We start from the raw sequence: 20,569 nt of genomic DNA, 5'->3' as shown, positions 1-20,569 counted from the left end.
TGCAAAAAGTCCAGGGAGATATATATAGAGAAACTCAGGGGTTCTGCACATCACCCTGGTGCTTTCCCACCCACTGAAATGCCACTTTACATCGTCCATTTGTGGGAAATCCTGATACTCTGAGGGGTCAAGTAGCCTCTGAAAGGGCACCAGGTGGAGATAATGAAGCATCAAAACAAAGCAAAGGATAAGCATATTAGTGCGATTCTTAGCCTGGCTAATTAATGGGATTCAGATGCTGTATCCAGCACAGTCATCCTGTGCTAAATACTGCAGAAAAGATGTAGAGAAGAGCACGGCTGAATTTTAAAAAGCCTGCAGGAGGGAGGCAAGCAGCGACACTCTTCAAACCAAGCCAAGCAACATTTTTTTTTCCTCACAGAGAGCGGCAGGGAGGAAGGGATGCTTACTTACATGAATGGAGCTGTTAGTCCCCACTGACCTGCTGATTCAGTGGAGACATGCGCCAGCTGTCACTGCTGCGAGAGGCATGCAGGCTTCTTTCAGCGTCGGTACTTGGGTGAACTATCCCAGTCGCAAAAAAAAATGGGTCCGAAAACCAAAATGCTCAGCATCTCATTTTGGAAGTCCCAGCTTCCAAAAGTACAGCAAGAACAGCTTTCCTCGTGGGATGTTGGCATTGCTGGTGCTAGGCAGAACCTAGAAGCAAAACAGACCTTTTTTTAGATGTTGTTAGAAATACATACACACACATACAAATCCACCAGAGACTAAAGATCAACGAAACACTGTCAACCAAGATGCTAAGTTTTGCTCCAGGTCCCAGAAGAAGGGGATAGTTCTGGTCCACAGCAGCTCTGACGTGAGCATTTCTCCCAGGAAAGGCAGACTGAGAGCAGGTTATGTCCCCGCAGCTCTCAAGGCTGGACATGCCATTACTTGAAGAACCTACTTGTGCCAGAGGAGACACAGCTGTTGTAAGCATTCCCATTTCCCAAACACAAAATTCCCCAGAGGACTCAGAAGCAGGAATGATAGGGACTCATGTCATAGACTGATGGCACCAAGGGAGAGCTGTCATGAAGGCTGGGCAGCATCTCAGCCTAGTATTAAGAAGTGTCTCTATGTAAGTTCGTCACCCTTCGCTCACTTAATTAGTGGAGAGAAAAAGATACTTTATGGATACAATTCCTCTAATTTATACGAAGCACTACATTGGGATGAGGTGAACTGCGCTGTAAAAAACCACCTATTTCTTTCAACTGTAAAGGTAGCCTAAAGGGACTAGCTTAGAGGTTCACATCTATATTTAATGTACATTTCATCCACCCCTCTAAAGTGCCTTTAATTATGGGTAGGAATGAAGCCAAGTTAGGCCCTGGTGGTTTTCACTGAGATTTGGGAATGACTCCTAAGGGAGGAGAGACAACAGATATTTTCAGTACGTTGCTGCAATGGGGCATCTCCACCCACTGTCACCCCTGGGCATGTTCTTGCCATCAAAAAGGATCACCGAGGCCTTCCTCCATGGACAAGAAACATTACTATCAGGAAAAGTACAAATACAAATTTCTGTAATTCTCAAGATTTTGCTATATTGGCTTCTTGTCCTAATAAGACCTTTGCAACTAAACTTGATAATATTTATTGTATATCAACACAGATGATGTAAGTTATTTCTCTCTCTCATATTCGTACACACACACAACCACACGCACATTTTAAACCAAGTAAAAAATTTGTATTATGGTCAGAGACAAGTCCAGGATTTTGTTCAGCTCACTCTGAACATGAGAGTCATTTGCAAGACGTCAGATCTAGGCTCACATTACAACTTTCCCTCCTACACATTTCTAGGGAGTTTTGTTAGCCTTCTACTTGATGAAGAGCAAAGCAATGAAAATGCCCAGCTCCTCAGTACAAGCAGCCCACACCAGCCTTGACAATAAAGAACACAACCAGAAGGGAGGCGGAGTTGTATCTTCAGCCCTTCTCACTATTTTCATTAATGCTTAGGGCAGGACAACGAAGCTCAGAGCCAAGAAGAGTGTGTGATTTTATGGGAAAAGACACAAGGAAAGGACAACCTTTTACAATGACATCGCACTAGCAAAAATTTGTAGTACAAAAATCATTCATGTGGCAGGTCCCTTTATCCAAATGCTCATGACATTAAGCTCTTGGCAAACAAGAGTGCTGGATAGTTACAGTGACCTGTGCTGCCAGCCATGGGTATTTCATCCTCAGCCCTGACATTCAAATTAACAGGATGTGCAAGAGCTGCCACAGGTCCCCTCCCCGCTCTCCCCGGATAAGCGTTAGGCGCATCCGCTCCTCAGCTAACTCACCTTTGGCAGAGTAATGACAAAAGTCACTATAAATACACTGTAGCTGATCACATTAGCAAGCTTAAATCTGCAGGGGAGAGGGTTCTCAATGCTCACTCTGAGCTTCTCAGCCCCACTGTGGGCATCACAACCAGCCTGGCAGTCACAGCCAGTGGACTGATGTACCCATTGAGCCTATGTCCAGGTGGAGAAGTTACAGATGGTAGCTCTCTGCCACCCCTTGTCCAAGTCCTCCCTACCAGCGTACCTTTGCGTGCTGAGAAGGTGAAGGATGAGTCTTGATGTGCTTTTGATTCTTGAGATTTCCTTTACATTGAACGGTTGTGTTGGGAACAGACAGGGACATCTCAGCAGAAACTTCTGGCTCTGACCATGTTCAAGGAAACAACTCACGTCCAAATACCTGCATGTCCCCTGGGTATTAAAAAGTCCTATTGGCAATAAAATGCAAAACACATCAATAATTCAGACCTGTGACAATGCCCACTATGGAAACCAGCAGGAAAAAGAATAGGTGCCATGCTCAAAGGATCTATGAATTTGAAGAAATGAGGGAATTGAAAGCAAAACCTCGTCATTTACAGGAAGGGCAAGAGGGTGTTCATATTTAAGAGGACAATTCATAGACTGCTCCCAGGGCAGCATGAAATTGTGTTAACAATTAAAAAAATCAGCAACTTCAGCTTCTCAGTAGGTAAAGAACAATACCGATGGCTTACCTGGATCCTGCTATCTTTAAGCTCTATTTTGACTTGATAGTATAACAGAAGACTGAAGAAATTGCTTCAGGAGCAATTCTGCAAGAAATACTGAATATGCTTTACTCTTTTCCATTGAATAGGAAAATGCCATTGCAGAAAGTCATGGCCAGTCTTCAACTGCTCTCCCAGTCATAGTAACTGGCATCAGAGCCCTGTGTTGAACGGCAACACTGACCGTGATGGCTTATGCCACTGTTTTGTTTGCTGGCTGGGAGAGTTTTCAAAGTGCATAAATAACAGAAAAATAAAACCAGAATAACCAAAGCTGTTATTTAACAAGCTTTTCAAAGCACTGGGGTATCATGCACAAAACCAAGGAACTACAGTATTGATTCTGTGTGCGTTATAAAAGCAAACGAAGGAATCAAGGAGTAGAGCCACGCAAGCAGAAAGCAAGTAATTTAGGAGGCTGCCATAAGGGGGATTTCATTATCTGAGCAGAATACAGTGAGTCCCTTGGAGCAATGGTTGTGCAACATTTCCCTGCCCTCGGCATTTTGACTCAAAGTGCTGCCTAACGAGGGCTTCTTGTGCCTCCGGCACTGAGCTGATACTCAGGGACCGCATGGGAGCTGGGATTAGGACACAGACACTGCTAAATCCTGGCCAGAGGAGGCAAGGAGGGATGAAACAAGTGTTTGAAATGCAGCATCCGGTGCTCCCCTCTCTCCGTGTGATGAGGTTCAAGCCTGGATCAAAATAAGGTTTTATTTCTGTGTATGCTCGAAATATCCTCCTGGACTTTTCACAGCTTGGGCACTCAGAGCCTTTTTCTGGTCACATTTTGGTTTTGTTGTAATTCTGAGCTTGTTGTCAAACCATCTGAAAGTCTCCCATCATCACCAGTGCGAGCATCCATGGGAAAAAGGAGGTGGGTAAATCCCTTCTTGTACCTAAAAAGGACCGTGCGTTACTACCCATATATGTGTGTGAGGATCTTGTGGCTTTCTGTGTCCATCTTGCAGGACCTTCAGAGCCTTTTCAAACATTAATCTTCATGGAACCCCAGTACAATATATTGTTCTGGTATTCTTAGGTAGGGAGACTGAGGCAGAGACATGAACTGGCTTTAGCAGACCGCAACATGTATACTTCTTGCTAAACTTAAAAATATAATTACGTAAAATATGTCAAATGTTAAAAATCCCATTTGTCTGCATTTTAACTGCTGCAAATTGCTCTCACCTCTTTTGACAATTGTTCTGCAAGCATTCATTTGAAAAGGTTCTTAGTAAGTCTGATTTTGCTTAGGCACAGGAAACCTAAAGACAGTTCAAAAAAATTACTAATGTACTATGCATACTCATGGGAATGATCACAGTGTTTTTTTAAGCATTGTCAGGGAGCACATCTTGAATCTCTGCTTGCTCCCATTTGACCTATAACTGGAAAAACCTGGACATGTCTAAGGGGATTCACAGAAGACCAATATTTCTAATAAAAGAAATGCATAGAGAACTTCATAAAGAACTTAAAAAAAAAACCTACCCCTACCCAGATCAACTGAAACACTTAAATCTTCAGGCATTTGAAGGTTTTCAAAGCCAATGTGAGTGAAGAAGGCATTCCTGCAGTACAAGAGGGCAGTCTAATAGGAAAATTGGTATGGAAGTAATGAATGGTAAGGTTGATTATTTGGAAATCCCAACAGCATTCACCCCAATGGTCTCCAAGGGGAGGTAACACTTGGCCAGCACAGGGGATCTTCAAAGTATGAGCTAGAGGGTTCAGCCAAAGGTGGGTATACATTGAGGAGAAGGAAGATTTCCGAGCTCAGTTGATCCCAGTGGAAAGTAAAAATGTTTCTTTGGCCGAGGAATTCATCGAGTAACCCCCCAGCAGGTTGGAACTAGATGGTCTTTAAGTTCCCTTCCAAACCAAGCCATCCTGTGATTCTGTGATGCTATGATCTTTCTCTTGTCTTTCCTGCAGTGCACGCCCAGAAACAGAACAGACAGACCTGTGTACGGAAGAGCCTTATCTGCGCATTTGCCATGGCCTTTATTATAAGCGTGATGTTGATTGCGGCCAACCAGATCCTGCGGAGCGGCATGGAGTAGCCTCTCGCCATGACACTGTGAACCAAACTGACCATGCATGCGCATGCCACCGGGTGAGCTTCCCCCGAACCGACTCTCACACGGCAAAGAGACAGAGGCAGGCAGATAACGCACCATTCGACAAGGAGCCTGGGGCCAGCAGCGTAACGTGTCTTGTGAATCAACTACATCCTTTTGGCAGGGACATAAAAGGGCTGTCTTAATGCTTTAAAGGTTTTGTTTCCTAATGCAATAAAAAAAATATACAGGAGTTCTGAATTATTGCTTCAAAACAGCAATGGCAACTTGGAAGACACTTTCATCCAGCGGTCTGTTTTGCAGTTTCAAGGAGGCACAGCCTCGTGACTCATTGCAGCGGGGCTGTCTTTTAACCTAGGGGCCAACTGACTATTTTGCATAGCTCTCCGCCGGGCCCACATTCCCAGGAAGTTGATCGTAGCATTGCCACAAGCAAGTCTTGTTCATTTTATTTCGTGTACTTCAGCTTCACTTTGTTTTTCCCTTATGACCATGCCTTTGAGTTTACGGCATTAGAGGGGAGCTAGAGCATCCTTGTACAGTATTTTCAAAGTAAAAAGAGGAGAATTTGCCAGCATCATACAAAATGTCTATTTTTGCTTCATAAATGCCACCTTTGACACCAGACTGTGGGGTAGCATGAGTCTGTTTGCCATTTTTTCCCACCGCAGATCAGGGTTTAAGAACCACCACCTGCTTTCACACATGGGCATTCCTGCAATTTGTGCACAGTCTTCCAGCCAACTGCAACCACCAGCGCCAGCCTTCTCTTTGGTCCCACTTGCGTATTCAAAAACATTTTCTTTCCAGAAGTCTTGCCCTCTCACTATATTGGTCTTCAACAACCTTATCTGAGACCAAAACCATAAGGAAGGCTCTTTCTCAGCTTTTCTCCCTGCTCCTCACCTGCCCGATTTTTATTTCATTTGCCCTGGTTGTAATCTGCAGTGAATCCTCCGTCAGACACCTTCTCATGAGAGACATTGCATATTCACCTGTGTGGTGATGTGGGTTTTGACCAGCCAGCTGCTCCAGACCTTTGTTGGAGCCATCCCACCACCACTGCCACCGCTTCACCCATCCCATGGACGGGCTCTAGAGAGGATGAGCTGGAAAGCAGGCTGCAGCAAGAGAAGAAGGAATCAAACTTGAGCATACCGCCATATGTTATGCAGTGTGTCAGACTTTCAGATCCCGCAAGTGTTAGTTATTTTTCCTGGAAGAGATTTTAATGTGCAGCAAGGAGAAGATGGAGTGATGCAAACAAGAGACACAACACATCCCGCGGAAAGTGCAGGGACTGCACACTCCTGGAGCCAGGATTACATCTGAAAGTGTTTCTCCTTTTAAACATGATACAAATCCTTGCATTTACCTTCAGATGAACTGTGCATCTGCGTGTCATCGCTGGGAGAGATTTGGTTTCCTTGACCTCATGGGAGATATTTGCAGCCGGCACATGCGGAGCCAGTGCGGGAAGCGTTCACGCAGGAGTCAGAGCTGCGGTGGCTTCATGCTGCCAGCTGGGCAAGCTCCAGAAACACCAAGGAACAATGAGATCCTGCTCCTGGAACGTAGATGACTGTTTCCTGTGTCATGAGAGGGGGCAGGATGGCTCCCAGAGGGATTGTGGACCATGAGCTTCCCTCGTCCTACACAGCAGTCATTGGCTTAAGCCTGGATCCATCCCAAAGACTTGTTTCAGGTCTTTTTTTTTTTTTTTTTTTTTGGTTACAAGTTCAATTGATAATATTTAACCTGTATTTCTTTTTCATAGCCTAATTTGAAAACGTGTTTCTCATTGTTCTGTCTCCCACTACCCTTTTAAACTCATGTCACTGCTTAGGATTTTGTCTTTAGGTGTGTGTTGTAGTCGCCCACTTCCATGTTGCCATTTTCCTGGTGCCCCCCTCCATATCTGAAGACGACAGCTGTCATTTCCAAAGCGGCTGAGTTGTTTTTCTGCCTTCCACAAACACACACTTCTGTATTTCTGTTCCGCTGTGACTAATAGAGGTCAACCACAAAACATTCCGCTAAAATTTTTACATCTCCCAGAAGATGGAGGGATTTGTGTTTCCTATAGGGCAGGAGCAGACTTAACCAACAGCAGAAAATCATAGGCAAGCTCAAGCAAAGGATTCACTCCGCTGGGGAAAACCAGGGGTGCTCCCAACGCTCACTGTGCTGGATATTGCAGATAATGAGCTTGGAGATCTTTTTGAGGGAACTGTCATCCACATTTTTAGGTCTCAGGGGCACATGAATTGGTGGGGGCAGCAGAAAAAAGTCTAAATGTTACTTACCACTGAGTGGTACTTACTAAGATTTTTTTTTTTTTTTCCTGGGATTGTGCTGGAGTGGATGTGAGAAGCAGAGCAGATGGAGATGGAGCAGAGGTGGGCACTGACCCACCAGCCCCCCTCAGCACAGCAGCTCCATGGGGCAGAGCATTGCCTCTTCGCTTAGCACAGAAAGACAAGTAAACATACACCAGGCTTTTCTCCACGTTCTTCTCACTCATCCGACAGCTAACACCAGGCAGACTCCAATTATAGCAGCTACCTTACAGACAAGATAATCTTTTCCATTCCTCCAAGCTTTCTAGAGGCTCCATAATTTCTACATGCATGTTCCATAAAAATGTAAATAGTCATTGTTCAGCACAATTCTTTGTCTTGAAGGTCCATTTGTAAAACCAAACTTATAATTAATATATTGGTAAAAGCCATAGCCTGGGGTCAGTAGAGTTCATTGCAAAACTCCCCGCTGATTTTACTGGGTACGGGATTTGGGGATTTTTTGGTTTTGCTTTTTCTGTGGGGAACCCAATTTATCTGTTATGAATCAGTGCCATGTCTTGCCAGAGGTCTCCTCTTCCTTCCTAGAGCAGCCTTTCTTCATCTACAGGCATCTTGAAGATATCCCTTCTTTAATCTGTCAGGCTCTTCTGGTAGTGAGTGGCAATGCAGGATGGATCAGGCCAAGCCGTTTCAACCCTTCCACTCCCAGCAACCCCCAGCAACCTTTCTAGTTACACCTTCACATCCTTCCTGGCCAGCAGCATTGGACCTCTGTCTCCTCCCTCCCTCCCTCCCTGGCTCCATTTATGTAACATCCATTTATCTTCTTTCCTTTTTTTTTTTCCTTCTTCTTCTACATAAGAGGTGGAAAAAGGGGCTTTTTATTGCTTTTACAGACAGTAGGTAAAAATAGAGCAGTAAAATTTTGATTGGAACCTGATGGCAAAGGTATAGGGGGAAGAAAGTAGAAGAATCAAAGAAATAAAAATAAAAAAACCCACATCCCATACTTAAAAAAAAAAAAGAAAGAAAGAAAGAAAAAGAAAAAAAAAACCTATTTAAGTGCTAATTAACATACTTTAAAAAATATCCAGACTACAGCAGGGCTAGGTAGAGCTGTCAGAAAAAGCACTAAACTTATGCTCTTGCCAGTTACATGAGAATTTAAGTGTCTTTTCAGCACTGCAATTCTGTATGAAAAGGATATTGCTATGGCAACCCTCACTGTTCGTGACATGTGTGCCACAAGTTGGAGTGACACACAGCAATTGCAAACACACTCCCAGCCACACCGAGGCTGGACAAATGACTCGCAGCAGCCCGGGACAACCGTTCAGCTCATGGATTAGCAAATTATCAGCAAATTCTGAGCACCCTGAAGATGATGACTCTGTTGGCTTAGTCACAAAATATAAAAATAAGGTGTGCAATTAAACAGATTGGCAGAGAGGGAAAGATATGAGGTGGCCATGATTGTTTTAGCTTGAGAGAGGCTTTGGTTTGGTTTGGCTTGGGAGCAAATAAAATTAAGGCCGTGTACGTGCCGCTCAACACAGGCTGCCCTGGGCTTGTTGGGCACGTCCGTCACGGAGGGACCAGTCCTGATGGGAAGGATTTGGCTTATTGCTCCTGCACGGCGCAGGGCTGCTTTGCTGAGAACCATTTGTGGCTTTAACTTTGAAGGCACAGCCTGATTTTCAAGCAGCACAAGGCATCTGCTCCTGGAGAAGCCAACGAGGGACCAGCAGGCATGTGGCACTTCAGAGGCCACAGAGAAATGAATTCCAGCAAAAAGCTGCTATGGGAGCATGGATTACCTGTCAGATCTGAAGCCATACCATCAGGTCAGCCGCGAAGGCCTCAGCTGAGGCCTTACTGTGCAGGCCAAGCACAGCATGGCGCTGGGCCTCAGGGGCAGGCACTTGCCCACATCAGGCTGCACCACCTCAGGGCCTCACTGGGGCCTGACTCTCTCGCTGGCTCCACCGCTGAGAAGGCTTTAATAATCAGATGCAGTATTGGCAATAGTACAGAGAACTAAAAACCACAAACAGTGTGGGCAACTGGAAACCCTCTTTAAGGGGGCATTTGGTACTCATGCTGGTAGAGGTCATATAGAGATGACAAAGGACAAAAAGTCTTGAAAAGAAAGAAGTAATTAATTTTTGAGTTTGATGGGTACCTACAAATGTGCTGGTAACTGTTAGAGGACACCCCGTCGTGGTGGAGGTGCTCACAGACCTCCCCAGGACAGGGGTCACCTGTGAGCAGGTATAGGAGACCTGGCTACATGCCCCCGCTACCAGGTGAACTAGAGCTGGATATTGGGGTGTCACCTGCTGAGAGACTTCATACATGCTATTCGGTGGTTATTGGGTGCTCACTTTGGATGTGATGAACTGTTAGAGCTGGATGTTACTTGCTTTACATAAAAGATTTCCATAAACTCTGGGAAAAAAAAAAAAAAAAAAAAAAAAAAAGATATGTATATGCACTGTTTTAAGCTGAGGCCAGTCTTTCTCCCATAAGTAATAGGATAGTGAGGAAGTAAATCAAGAACAGGTAGGAAGCATTCCTAAGGATGCTACTTGAGATGGATGAAGTCTTTTTGACAGACTTGGATGAGCAAAGTACCTACTGGCAAACACTTTATTCCATGGAAAGAACACACTGCATCTTTCTGCCTGCTCCAAAAGACCAAAGCATCTCCTGGGACACCCAGAGGACCATGCAAGGCCATCCAAGGTCCAGTGCTGGCTCTGCTCGAGATGACACATTGCTTTGCAAGGTGCCCGGTACTTTGCAGCTTTTTTCCACGAAAGACTCTCTTTCCCTGCACGTACCGTGCACGTGCCCAGAGCAAGTCGCGCTGCCAAGGGCTGTCATCGCACAAAAGCAAGAGGTTCACAGTCCCGAGTCAGACTTGGATCTGCGAAGAGAGAAGCTGTAGGAGGAATACATTAAGATCACTAAGAATGAAGTTCCCTATTTTATCCACCCGTGTAATAAATTATTTAGTTTCTGCTTTATGGATGACTATTTGAAAGAAGAAAAACCAACTCTTCTAAAATGAGAATCTGATAAAGTATCTTTTTTTTTTTTTTTTTTCTTGGCTCTGAATCATGCTTACATTCCACAGATGAAGATGTACAGAACTTGCTGGTTTTCAATCTATTATTTTACTGTACTGAGTTCTGACAGTGCAATTATATTTCCCTGGCATCACTTAAAACCTATTACTTTCCCAGGAACTAAGGAATTTAATGCAGAAAAAGAAAAGGCTCAAAACATTTTAATCTCTCTATGTTGTTGGTTATTATCAGAAACAAATCCTGTTTTTCTCCAGTTCAAGTAGCATGTTTTAGGCAGCTCTATGAAGTGGAGTCTGACGTTTTTCAGACTTTTGTTCCAGTGGCAAAAGTCTGAAAAATTGCCTCAATTTGGCATCTTCACTAGTAAAGAATTTCAGGCCCAAAATGGATGAGAAGAGGGGAAAAGGGAGAAAAAGGAATTCCTCTGAATCTAGTGATCAGTACTTGACAATTTGACCATGAAAATACTTTTTTTTTATTATTATTATTTATTATTATTTTCTGTCAAGACAGAACAAAATACTTTGTAGCCTTGAAGAGTATTACTAAATGGAATTTCCATTTTCCATCCAATTATTTTTCTACAGCTGTTCATGGCCAATATTTGCCAGCATCATGAATAAGCATCTTCAAACCCACTCATCTTACAGTGCTTTAGGTGAGTTCCGTAATGCAACTTTCCTTTATCAGCTTGCATTGGCCAACAAGTAGACATTTGACCATCCCATATAAAGCTGTCGAGCTTGCTCTAGTAGCTACCCCTCCAGTCTTGCCAACACTCAGGCATGTCGTCTCTCCTGTGAGCAGTCCCACCAAACTCAAACCATGCTGCCAGTGCGTTTGCAGCATCAGGCCCCTGCGGTTGCCATTTGACAGCAATCGTCAAACAAGTGCACATATTTTCATATTGCAGCTATTCAAGAATGGCATGACATTTCCCACCATCTCTGTCAGAGGAGCCAAAGTTATTTCAGCTTCATGCAGCAGCTCGTGTTCTCTCAGATTTTAATTGGGGTGGTGGGAGGAAGAAAGCTGAAGTTCCTCTCGGACTCCAGAGTAAATAAGAAGTAACTCATTGGAGTTAATTGGCTTAAACTGGAATAATCCCAGAATCCAGCCTGTTACCATTTAATCCATGCTAGGATCTAAGTAACCAGTGTGTCCTGATTCATCTCGAGGAATTAAGTTCTTCGCTAATGCATCCATCTCATTTTTGTCATCATTTCATCTCCAACTGTTTTCAAGCCATTTACCATTCATTGTTAAAAATTGACCATTTTTGCTTGTTAACAGAAGACATGGCATTTTAATTAAAGACAACAACTCACCAAGTCAGCAGCATAATAGTAAAATTAAAAAAAAAAATCACTTTGTACAAAACACTGTAAATATTAATATAAATTAACTTGGCATGCAACTTAAATAAATCCTATGTTATTGCAAGTTACCCAAGTGTATAAAGACGTGTATAAAAGGAAAACCGAATGCCATATGTATCGGCTGTTTCCTCTAACCAAACACTACTGTAAATATATAATCTGTATAAAAAGATTTTAATTTTACCATTATTTATGCAATAGAAATAAAGTTTTTTTTCTTTTGATGAAGGATGAAGTTTTTTTTTTTTCCTCATTTTGAAGCAGTCATTGATATTTATTCATGCCCAAGTACAAGAGCAAAAGCTAGATTTGCATAAAATATTAGGACAGAGACCCCTTCTTCCTTCTGAGGGATACATGAACATTTGAGGTTTATATTTTGCTTTGAAAATAGATTTACATATTTTAAAGCCTGTTATTACAAAAAGAGCTCCTGGCTGAATAAATGCTGTGGCTGTTCGGAGCCAGGATCAACGCTTCAGGAGCGAAACAGATGCACAGGACTCATTAGCATGCCAAAGAGACGAATTTCACTTCTCCTCTGGAAGTGGTGGAAGTCAAATCAGGACTGGTGAGGTTGGTGGGCACCACACGCAGATCTCAAAGCAAAGGGACAGACCATGCCATGTGTTTTTCCATGGCACTTGCTTAAAGACTCAAGAACCACTTTTATTAGACCTATCAGAGATTCAGGGCCTGTTTCCCTGAGCTCAGATGGGCCTGGGTCCTTCTGGAAAGAGCACATTGACCACAGGTTTTAATCCTGTCTCTGCTGCCACCAAGGCTTCATACCATGAGAGCTGCTCTGTTCAGCTAAGCCACGTTCGTATGTCCTGAAGGGCAGATGCTCCCTTGGCTAATCCAGAGCTCTCCCTTTCACTATAGACCATTCCACACAGCTGCTGGTCCTCAATGTCCACCATGTGCTGCAAGCCGTCTGGCTGGAGGAGATAAGTATGAAGATAATGATTGTCCCCAAAGTTGCTTGTAGCAGCTTAAAGCTTAAAGCTTTAAAGGAAACAATTGATGCAGGTAAGTAGTCTTCATCCATGTGGACCCAGATCACAGTGGGTAGCCTGCTGGGAGAAACAGTGCAAGCCCCAAAGCTCCCACTGTGCCCATATGAGTATCTCCTCTACCTTGTGCTTGGAATAGGGCTGTAGTGCTTCCCCTAGACCTATTTTGCAAAAATAGCAGTTCTGCTTCCTTCATTTAAACTCTGAAAAAATGAGTATTTTTCCCCAGACAACACTATGTATCACACTCCGTTTCATGGATTCGTATTATTTATTAATTGTAAGCATTTGGACAACAGCCTGGTGGCTCAGATACCGTTCCTTATTCCTGGAACCATCACAACTTTTGGTATGAGCAATTATCTATGCATGGATCACCACTGAAAAGCGACTGATGCATGAAACATGTTTACAAAATTTGTGATCCAAGAGTAAAAAAAAAAAAAAGATACTGTACACTCTAGTTGACCTTTTATGTTATGTAAGTGAAGAGCATTTTAATGAATGGCTTAGGAATAAGCTTGAATTCATTATAGGAATGAATCAAACGTATTATAGGAATTCCTGTATATTTATCATAGGAACGGGTGAGTAATCAAAGAAATCCGCTGCTGGTAGGAGATACCAGCCCTATACCACTCAGCTCTTTGCCAACAGTGTTCATATTCAGACCATTGCAGTTCCTGTCCTCAATGAAACCACGTTTGTATGCTGTGTTTTAGCCACCAGAACTATTCAGGAGTTAAAATTCACTGGCGTCATCACTAACACACAGCTTCTCTGTCCAGCAGCCCTTGGTGAGGAGAAGCACAGTGCCAAAGCAGCGGGTATGAAACCATTGGGAAATCTTCACTGACAAAAGGGAGAAAACAAACTTTAAAAGAGAAAAAAAACATGCCATATTCGGACTCAGACCAAACTGCATTATCCCCACCATAAGAAGAGCCCACAAACATGACCACTGCTCCAGGTCTGCCAAAGCCTATTTAGCTCACGTTATTTTAGTGCTGTCCATTCAGCAGAGAACAACAGTGCCCAGAAGTCCGTCCTTCAGCTGTGCCCACCAGGAGGTTTCAGGTGCCAGCTGCCGGGGGAGCAGGCACTGGCAAGGGGCAGGAACGACTGTGTGGGTCCAATCCAGCTCCTGGGGAGTCGGTGGAAACATTCCCAGACTTGGTGGGATTTGGATTAGGTCATCATACAGCACTGCATTTTGCACCCTGGCTCTTTGCTTTGTTTAAATGGAGTCTGGCCAAGGCCTCAAATTTAATTACTGAAATACAAATAGTGAAAAAATAAAGCTTTCTGTAGTCGGAATAAAATTCAGACATGGCTCCATCTTAAACCTCTTTCCAACATTGGTCTCCCAGAGATCAAAACTCACAGCATGAAGTGGCTTCGGTTAGACACAAAGCTTTCCCCCAGTTAGGTACTCTGCACATGACCCTGCAGGCAGCTTTTGCTGCTTCAATCTCACCCTCTCAATACAAACTTCCTCCTGATTAACATCTATAGAAAGTATTTGCTAATGCAAATCCAAAGGCAGTAATTTATTTGGTGGAAGCTAGTTAATCCTGGCAAGGCTTTTCCATGTAAGTATAGAGTAATACCATCTTGTTTTAATTGCTTCTTTAAGAGTTTTTTAAAAATCAAAAGCATTTTAATTAAAAAATTGAGTGTCTTCCAGAGTAAAAAAGAGTATCTTCCAGATCTTTTCCCATTTATTCTTCTTTCCACCAAAATTATCAGCACATTTGTAAAGTTCTAAAGAAAGTAATTACAGCAGATGTTGATCGCTGCTGCTAGCATTGAGGCTGCTGAATGCGACACATCAGTCTCCCAACTTGTACTTTTTTTGCAACTTTCTGAAACAGCACATTCTGTACTAAAAGTTTCCATTCTTAGTCTTTGCTCAGAAAGGAGGCTGTCTGTTCGGGAGCTGGTATGCTTTCATGACAACTGCTAAGGATAGGGGAGATTTGGAGGGGAAGAAGGGTGGGGGGGAAGGAGGAGATACAATTAAGGAACTTTTATAGATGCAAGATTTGGTCAAGGATCAGCAAGGAATGGCTGAAAGCTGGTGATTCCATTGCCATCTGTCCCTCTTGTCACTGGCTGAAAAGGAATGACCGTTTCATTGTATCTACAACACCATTTATAATGAATAAAGGTGCTGCCCCACCACCGCTTGCCCAAAGGGCAAGACGATAAATCCCCTGGAACAGCCACCAGCACCTACACTATTATAATAGCATGGAAGTATCAGAGTGAAGATGTCATGCCGTAATAAATGTCTTTTAACCCCAATTTCTGTCTAGATTGCTACTTGCCCATAATGAGCTGGCTTTAGAATAAGCTGTCAAAAATAGTTCTCCTTATAACGACAGAAAGCTGAGATAATCACAGGCCAACCAAACATGTCACTACAGAGACAAATTCAATGCAACAGCATAACCACAGGTCAGCAGCCTGTAGCATGATGCCGATGGTGCAGGCAAGCACATTTTCAGTGTCCTGTGGCTGGCACAGAGACAGGACCGAGAACCTCTTCAAGCATCCAGAAGTGCTCCCTTGATTGCTTGCTGATGGTGGAGTACTCCTAGGTTTCAGCTAAAATACGAACTTGGACAGATAGAGAAAGCTCTGATGGAAAAGGACCAGCTGAAGTTGTTCAAATGCTCCTGCTCTTCTTTTTCTACATCATAAGTTAGTTTTGCAAAAATTCATGTCTCTGCCTCAGCCCCTGCCCTGAAACTACCAAATCTGATCTGCCAGCAATGTGCTGCTCCAGTGGAGATGCCAAAAACATCCTCTGCAGGCATAAGGACAGGCCCCACCTGGCTGATTTTGACACGTCAGTCAGTAGTCAAAGTTCATCACATCTTCTGCAAGACTGGAGGTCTGTAATTTCACACCCAGACAACCTGAGACAAAACCGACTACAAATACTTGGCATGAGGGGGTCTCTTGTTACAGGCAGGGTCACCTCCCTCTAGTGCACCTGCACTCCCTGGCCAGCCGCAGGGACAAAGTGGGGCTCTCAGAGGCATTTCCAATACTCAGTCCCAAGGAAAACATGACTGTGAGTGTGGCTGCTACTGAGCCATCTCCTGATTTTTCAAGTTCCAGCCCGCAAAGCATTCTACAGAAAGCATTTAAAGCTCCAGAAGTGAAGGGGCTGAGAGACCCCGGTGCTGGCAGTATGAATGGTACCACTGTAATGAGGGTAATCACTGCATGTTGTATGGAAAACCTCTCAAGTGATTGCTGTTTGCAGAGACTGATTAAATATAAATTAAACTCATCTGCATGTTCAGCAAGATATGTGAATTGAATAGCAAAAGCATCCTCCCCACTGGCTCAGCGGTGTGTCTGGGGAGCTCATCCCGTGGCCTGTCCTGTCTGCACACACGGGCTGCTGCCTGTGCTCTGGGCCAGCACCAGCAACCTTGGCGTCTGCGTGTTACTGAAATTAAAAGAATCACATTCACTCACATGCAGATGATTTCAGATAGAGTATGAACAAGCAATTTATTACTCTCACATTGTTTGAAAGGTAAGGATGAAGCTCCCTGTTTTTTCACTGCCTCATTACCAGTTACTGCTGCTCGTCTTCATTTGATCTCTCTAAATGCTTCTCTTGCCAACCTGGCTCCAGTTTCCAGCAATGCTTTAAGCACTCCATGTGCCCTTGCCATTAAGTAACCAGACAAACCATACATGATGCGGGGCCAATTCTGCATCAGCAAGCATCCTGGATAGGATTAAGAAGAGGTTCTTCATCTTCTTCCCCATCACACAGTCTTAGTGCTAAATCTGAAAGGTCATTGAAAGAAAGACCCAGGAAATGGTTGTCATCTCCAGCTTTCAGACCATGTCTAGGCAGCAGCATGGACCTTCCTGGTACAGTATGGATGGGACTAGCTGTGAGCATCCTGCGTGTGGGAGGTATTTGAAAAACCCATGGCTTTCTCCCGCCTCCACCAAGATGGGTTTGCTGACCCTGAGCTAAAGGTTAGACTTGCTAGGAGAAGCCAAGGGATAATTAGTTTCTCAAATTATATGGTCTCAAATTATATGGCAATCATGCACCCCAGAATAAATAATTCCAACTCCCCCAATCTCCAAGGAAGACTTTTTGTGTTCCAGAAGTTGCCTGGAGACTTTGTGAACAGCCTGACCAAGGGAGATGCACAAAGAAGCTAATGACTGTCAGAGCTGAGGTAGAGGGGATGTTGCTGTGCTGTGCCAGCTCCTGCTCTGCTGGTGCCAATTTTAGTGTCTACTCTCATTTCAAACCAGAAAGGATCTAAAAGCCTGAAAAATGCTGAAAGTGGGAATTGTTTCTTGTGGTGAAAGGAAGCTCCAGGTACCAGAAACAGGCTCCAGGTTAGGCCCTGCCAACACAGTCCTGCCAAAAGCAAACGCATTTGCAAGTGTATAACCCACACTTTAATCCTGAAGACCTTCACCACCCACTCTGAATATTTTTTATTACTTAAACACAATTTCAGAGAGCATTTTAAAAATCATTTATCTACTGTCCTATTCAGAGACTGAGCAGAACTTTCATTGTATTTTGACAAATCAAACTAGCAATTTAATTAAAATGTTTGTCCCATATAAATAGGAAAAACAAGCATCAGTTCGGAGGACAGAAGTGAAGAAACAACTGAAGAGGGACAACACTGTGCCAAATGGAAGAAATGGTGAGCATATGGGTTTGCTCATATTGGTCTCAGTAAAAGGCTCTAAGAAAGAGAGAGATAGCATATTAGGGGTACCGTGAATCATTGTTATTTCTTGGGAAGGTAGTTACAGTGCTGCCGTGATAAATTGCTTCGGAGAATTCAGGGTACGTACTGTTGACATCTGTCAGGCAGGAAGCTGGAGTTCAGATCACAATAGCAATTACTTCAGTGTTTTTAACCAAATCAGAAAGTGACCTTGCACAAATAAAAAGGTTAAAACCACTGCTGGCTTTCCTGAAACCCAAAGCAACCTCCAGCAGCCTAGGTAAACACTGTGTTTCTTTAACAGACTTGCTGAACTACTAACCCGCTCTAGCAGAAAGCCCTGCTCAAGCACAAAGGTTGTTATTGCTGCAATTATGCCAACTCCATGCTCCGAAAGAAGGACTAACATTTAATTCTTCCTCAATTTGTTTTATGAAATATTGACATGCTGGTGCCTTCACAATAAGCTATAAAGACATCTTCTGCACTGCATGCAGCAGGAGCTCTGTGATGTTTATTTACTTATCCCTTTCTTTAAGTTCAGCTCTGAACACTTGCTCTGAAATTGTGAGAGAACGCCCCAGGCTGAGCTAAGCAGATACCAGCAGGTAGAGTTAACAACCTGTGTTAATAAAAATCAATGAAGCATTCTTACAAGGAAAACTGTTATCCCTTTACAGCTCACAGCCTCCTTGCTCTGGCAGATGATGAGCAACAGATGTAGAAGCATCAGCTGGGGGCAGCTCCAAAAAGCCGTCATGTAACACATCCTTTTACAGTCCAAACCATCTGATTTATATATTCGTAGACATTTCTTAATACTTTTGGGACACCTTATCTCATTGACTAAACAAATCCATTTATGTCTGCATCACTTCTAAGTGTGAAACAACGTGTTATTAAAGTTATTGTGACCGTGGTGGTATCAGAACCCTCCCAGTCATAGCGACCTCATTATGAAAATCCTTTGTATTGAAACAGTCCAGCTTTGTAAAGGTCTTACTGCGTGATAAAGAAGTCTTGGGATAACAGCATCTTCATGGCCTTCCAAGCATGTTCCTGTCCAAGACATGACCTCACCACTAGGCTTTATTGACATTTGCTAAAACAATGCTTTCTTCTGTATCCCAGGGAAATTGTTCACTTCTCTGGCATGTTAAGGTAGGGTTTCAGGAGCAGAGCTTGCAATTCACACCTCTGTGCTAATCAGAACCAGGAGCAGCTGCCTGCATTTACCGAGAAACTGCAAAGATACGCTTAGAAATAGTCATCTGCCTTCTTATCTGCCTTCTTGCTTTCTCTGGAAAAAAAAAAAAAAAAAAAGAAAGAAAAAAAAAAGGAAAAAAAAGGGCTAGGAATTACTTTTTCATTAGCAGTCACAGCAGGAATTAGGCACCCATGTGCACCCAGTAGCGATGGGTCTGCTGCACAGCAAACAGAAGAAGCCTAGCAGAGCACCCTGTAGGCTACCAAAAGCCCCATGATGTCCCTGGTCCCACCAAGCTACAGCCATGGAGATGGGTTTGTCAAAGCATGGAGGTAGCCAGCATGGAAGACAGCCGCATTGATTTAGAATCATAGAATCATTAAGGTTGGAAAAGACCTCCAAGATCATCTAGTCCAACTCCTAGCTATGGTGCAAAACGTCTTTATCTCAGGTTCATCTTAACCACTGCCACCCAGGTTACACTGGTTATTAGGAGAGGTTACAGCAAGACATAAGAGGCATAGGCAGGCTTAATAAGAAGTTTAATAAGCTGTTCATCCACATGGTGCTCTAGACTCTCCTGAGTTACAGCTGCTCATACAGAAAGAGTAGCTCAGGTGCAGGCATCTACAACCTAATCATCTATCTTTAACCACCGATCTCTATGTATTAAGACATTAGGAAAAAATGAGAGGCAGATCTCCTCAAGGTTTATGAATCTGTGAGCATCCTAAGCACCAAGACAAATCCTTCTGTTTAACAAACAGGTCAATTTTCTCTTCTCACCACTCTCCCTGGCCCTTCTGGTAAGAGCTGATATTAAAAGTGAATGACACCAGATGAGATAGAGACTTGCCCAAGAGTAAGCTTAGGTATTTCTCTATTTATGTTGACCCCCAATTATCTTCTAATATATCCAAACAGTTTGTTTTTCAGAATCTGAGGAATAACCTGATGACACATTGTTGACCCAAGCTCTTATTTTCACAAATCTTTCTCAGGAACAGAGATGACCTAAGCAACAAATAAAGAATTCGTGGTCATTCTGAGTAATATAAATTCCTGGTGTCTTTTTCCTTTGCAAGAGTAAATGAGTATAAATAGTACAGTTTACATCTGATGTGTAGAGTGAGAAAAGCATATTGTTTTCATTTGGTTTGGTTTTCCTATTAGTGTCTGCATATAGAAGAGCTACCTTAATTAATGCAAGCTTATTATGAAATTAGAGCACCAATGTAATTAAAGCATTGATTAAAAAGCCAATAAAACAACCAGCTAAACCTCTTTTGAAAGGGGAACAATATGAATACTACTTGATTAAATATTACAATTCAGTCAATATTTAACCATTCAATTGTATTGACAATTTCTGCATCAAGCTGGAAATAAGCATCTCTTGGGACTTAATTATATTACTTTTGCTTTCTTCATTGTTTGCTAGAGTTTGTTTGTTTGTTTTGATATTTCCCAAACTTCTGACAGAGATTTTCCATCCCACAGAACCATATTCCATGAAGATAATTTATGGGTAATGAGGCATTCTGGTAATTGTGTTTATATTTGGAAATTAAGAAATCCATTATATCTATAAAAAGTCATTTTTCCTTCAGATAGTGTCCACTGTGAGTTTGTTAATGAACTTAGCTAGGTCAAGTCAGTAGCTTTGTCCCAAATTTACTGAAGGTCAT

The 20,569-nt window shown here is 43.0% G+C and overlaps 1 protein-coding gene and 1 long non-coding RNA gene across 9 annotated transcripts in view; one reads left to right on the top strand and one right to left on the bottom strand.

Moving 5' to 3' along the window:
• CALN1 (calneuron 1) overlaps positions 1 to 12,147 on the top strand; it is a 157,691-nt gene extending 145,544 nt beyond the window's left edge. For all 8 annotated transcript variants that reach the window (XM_080562561.1, XM_080562560.1, XM_080562557.1 and 5 more), the window contains one exon: positions 5,003 to 12,147. In XM_080562561.1, coding sequence (XP_080418687.1) covers positions 5,003 to 5,130 — 128 coding nt within the window. In that variant the 3' untranslated portion in view covers positions 5,131 to 12,147. The remainder of the gene's footprint in view (positions 1 to 5,002) is intronic.
• Positions 1 to 20,569, bottom strand: part of LOC308180601 — a 41,408-nt gene that overhangs the window by 5,759 nt on the left and 15,080 nt on the right. The window contains exon 2 of the long non-coding RNA XR_013941052.1: positions 415 to 660. This is a non-coding gene — a long non-coding RNA (uncharacterized lncRNA). The remainder of the gene's footprint in view (positions 1 to 414; positions 661 to 20,569) is intronic.

This window comes from Anser brachyrhynchus, assembly GCF_964034855.1.
Source record: "Anser brachyrhynchus genome assembly, chromosome: 20".
NCBI classification, from domain to species: domain Eukaryota; kingdom Metazoa; phylum Chordata; class Aves; order Anseriformes; family Anatidae; genus Anser; species Anser brachyrhynchus.
The sequence above is the reverse complement of the archived record's forward strand: the minus strand, read 5'-3'. Positions and strand labels throughout refer to the sequence as shown.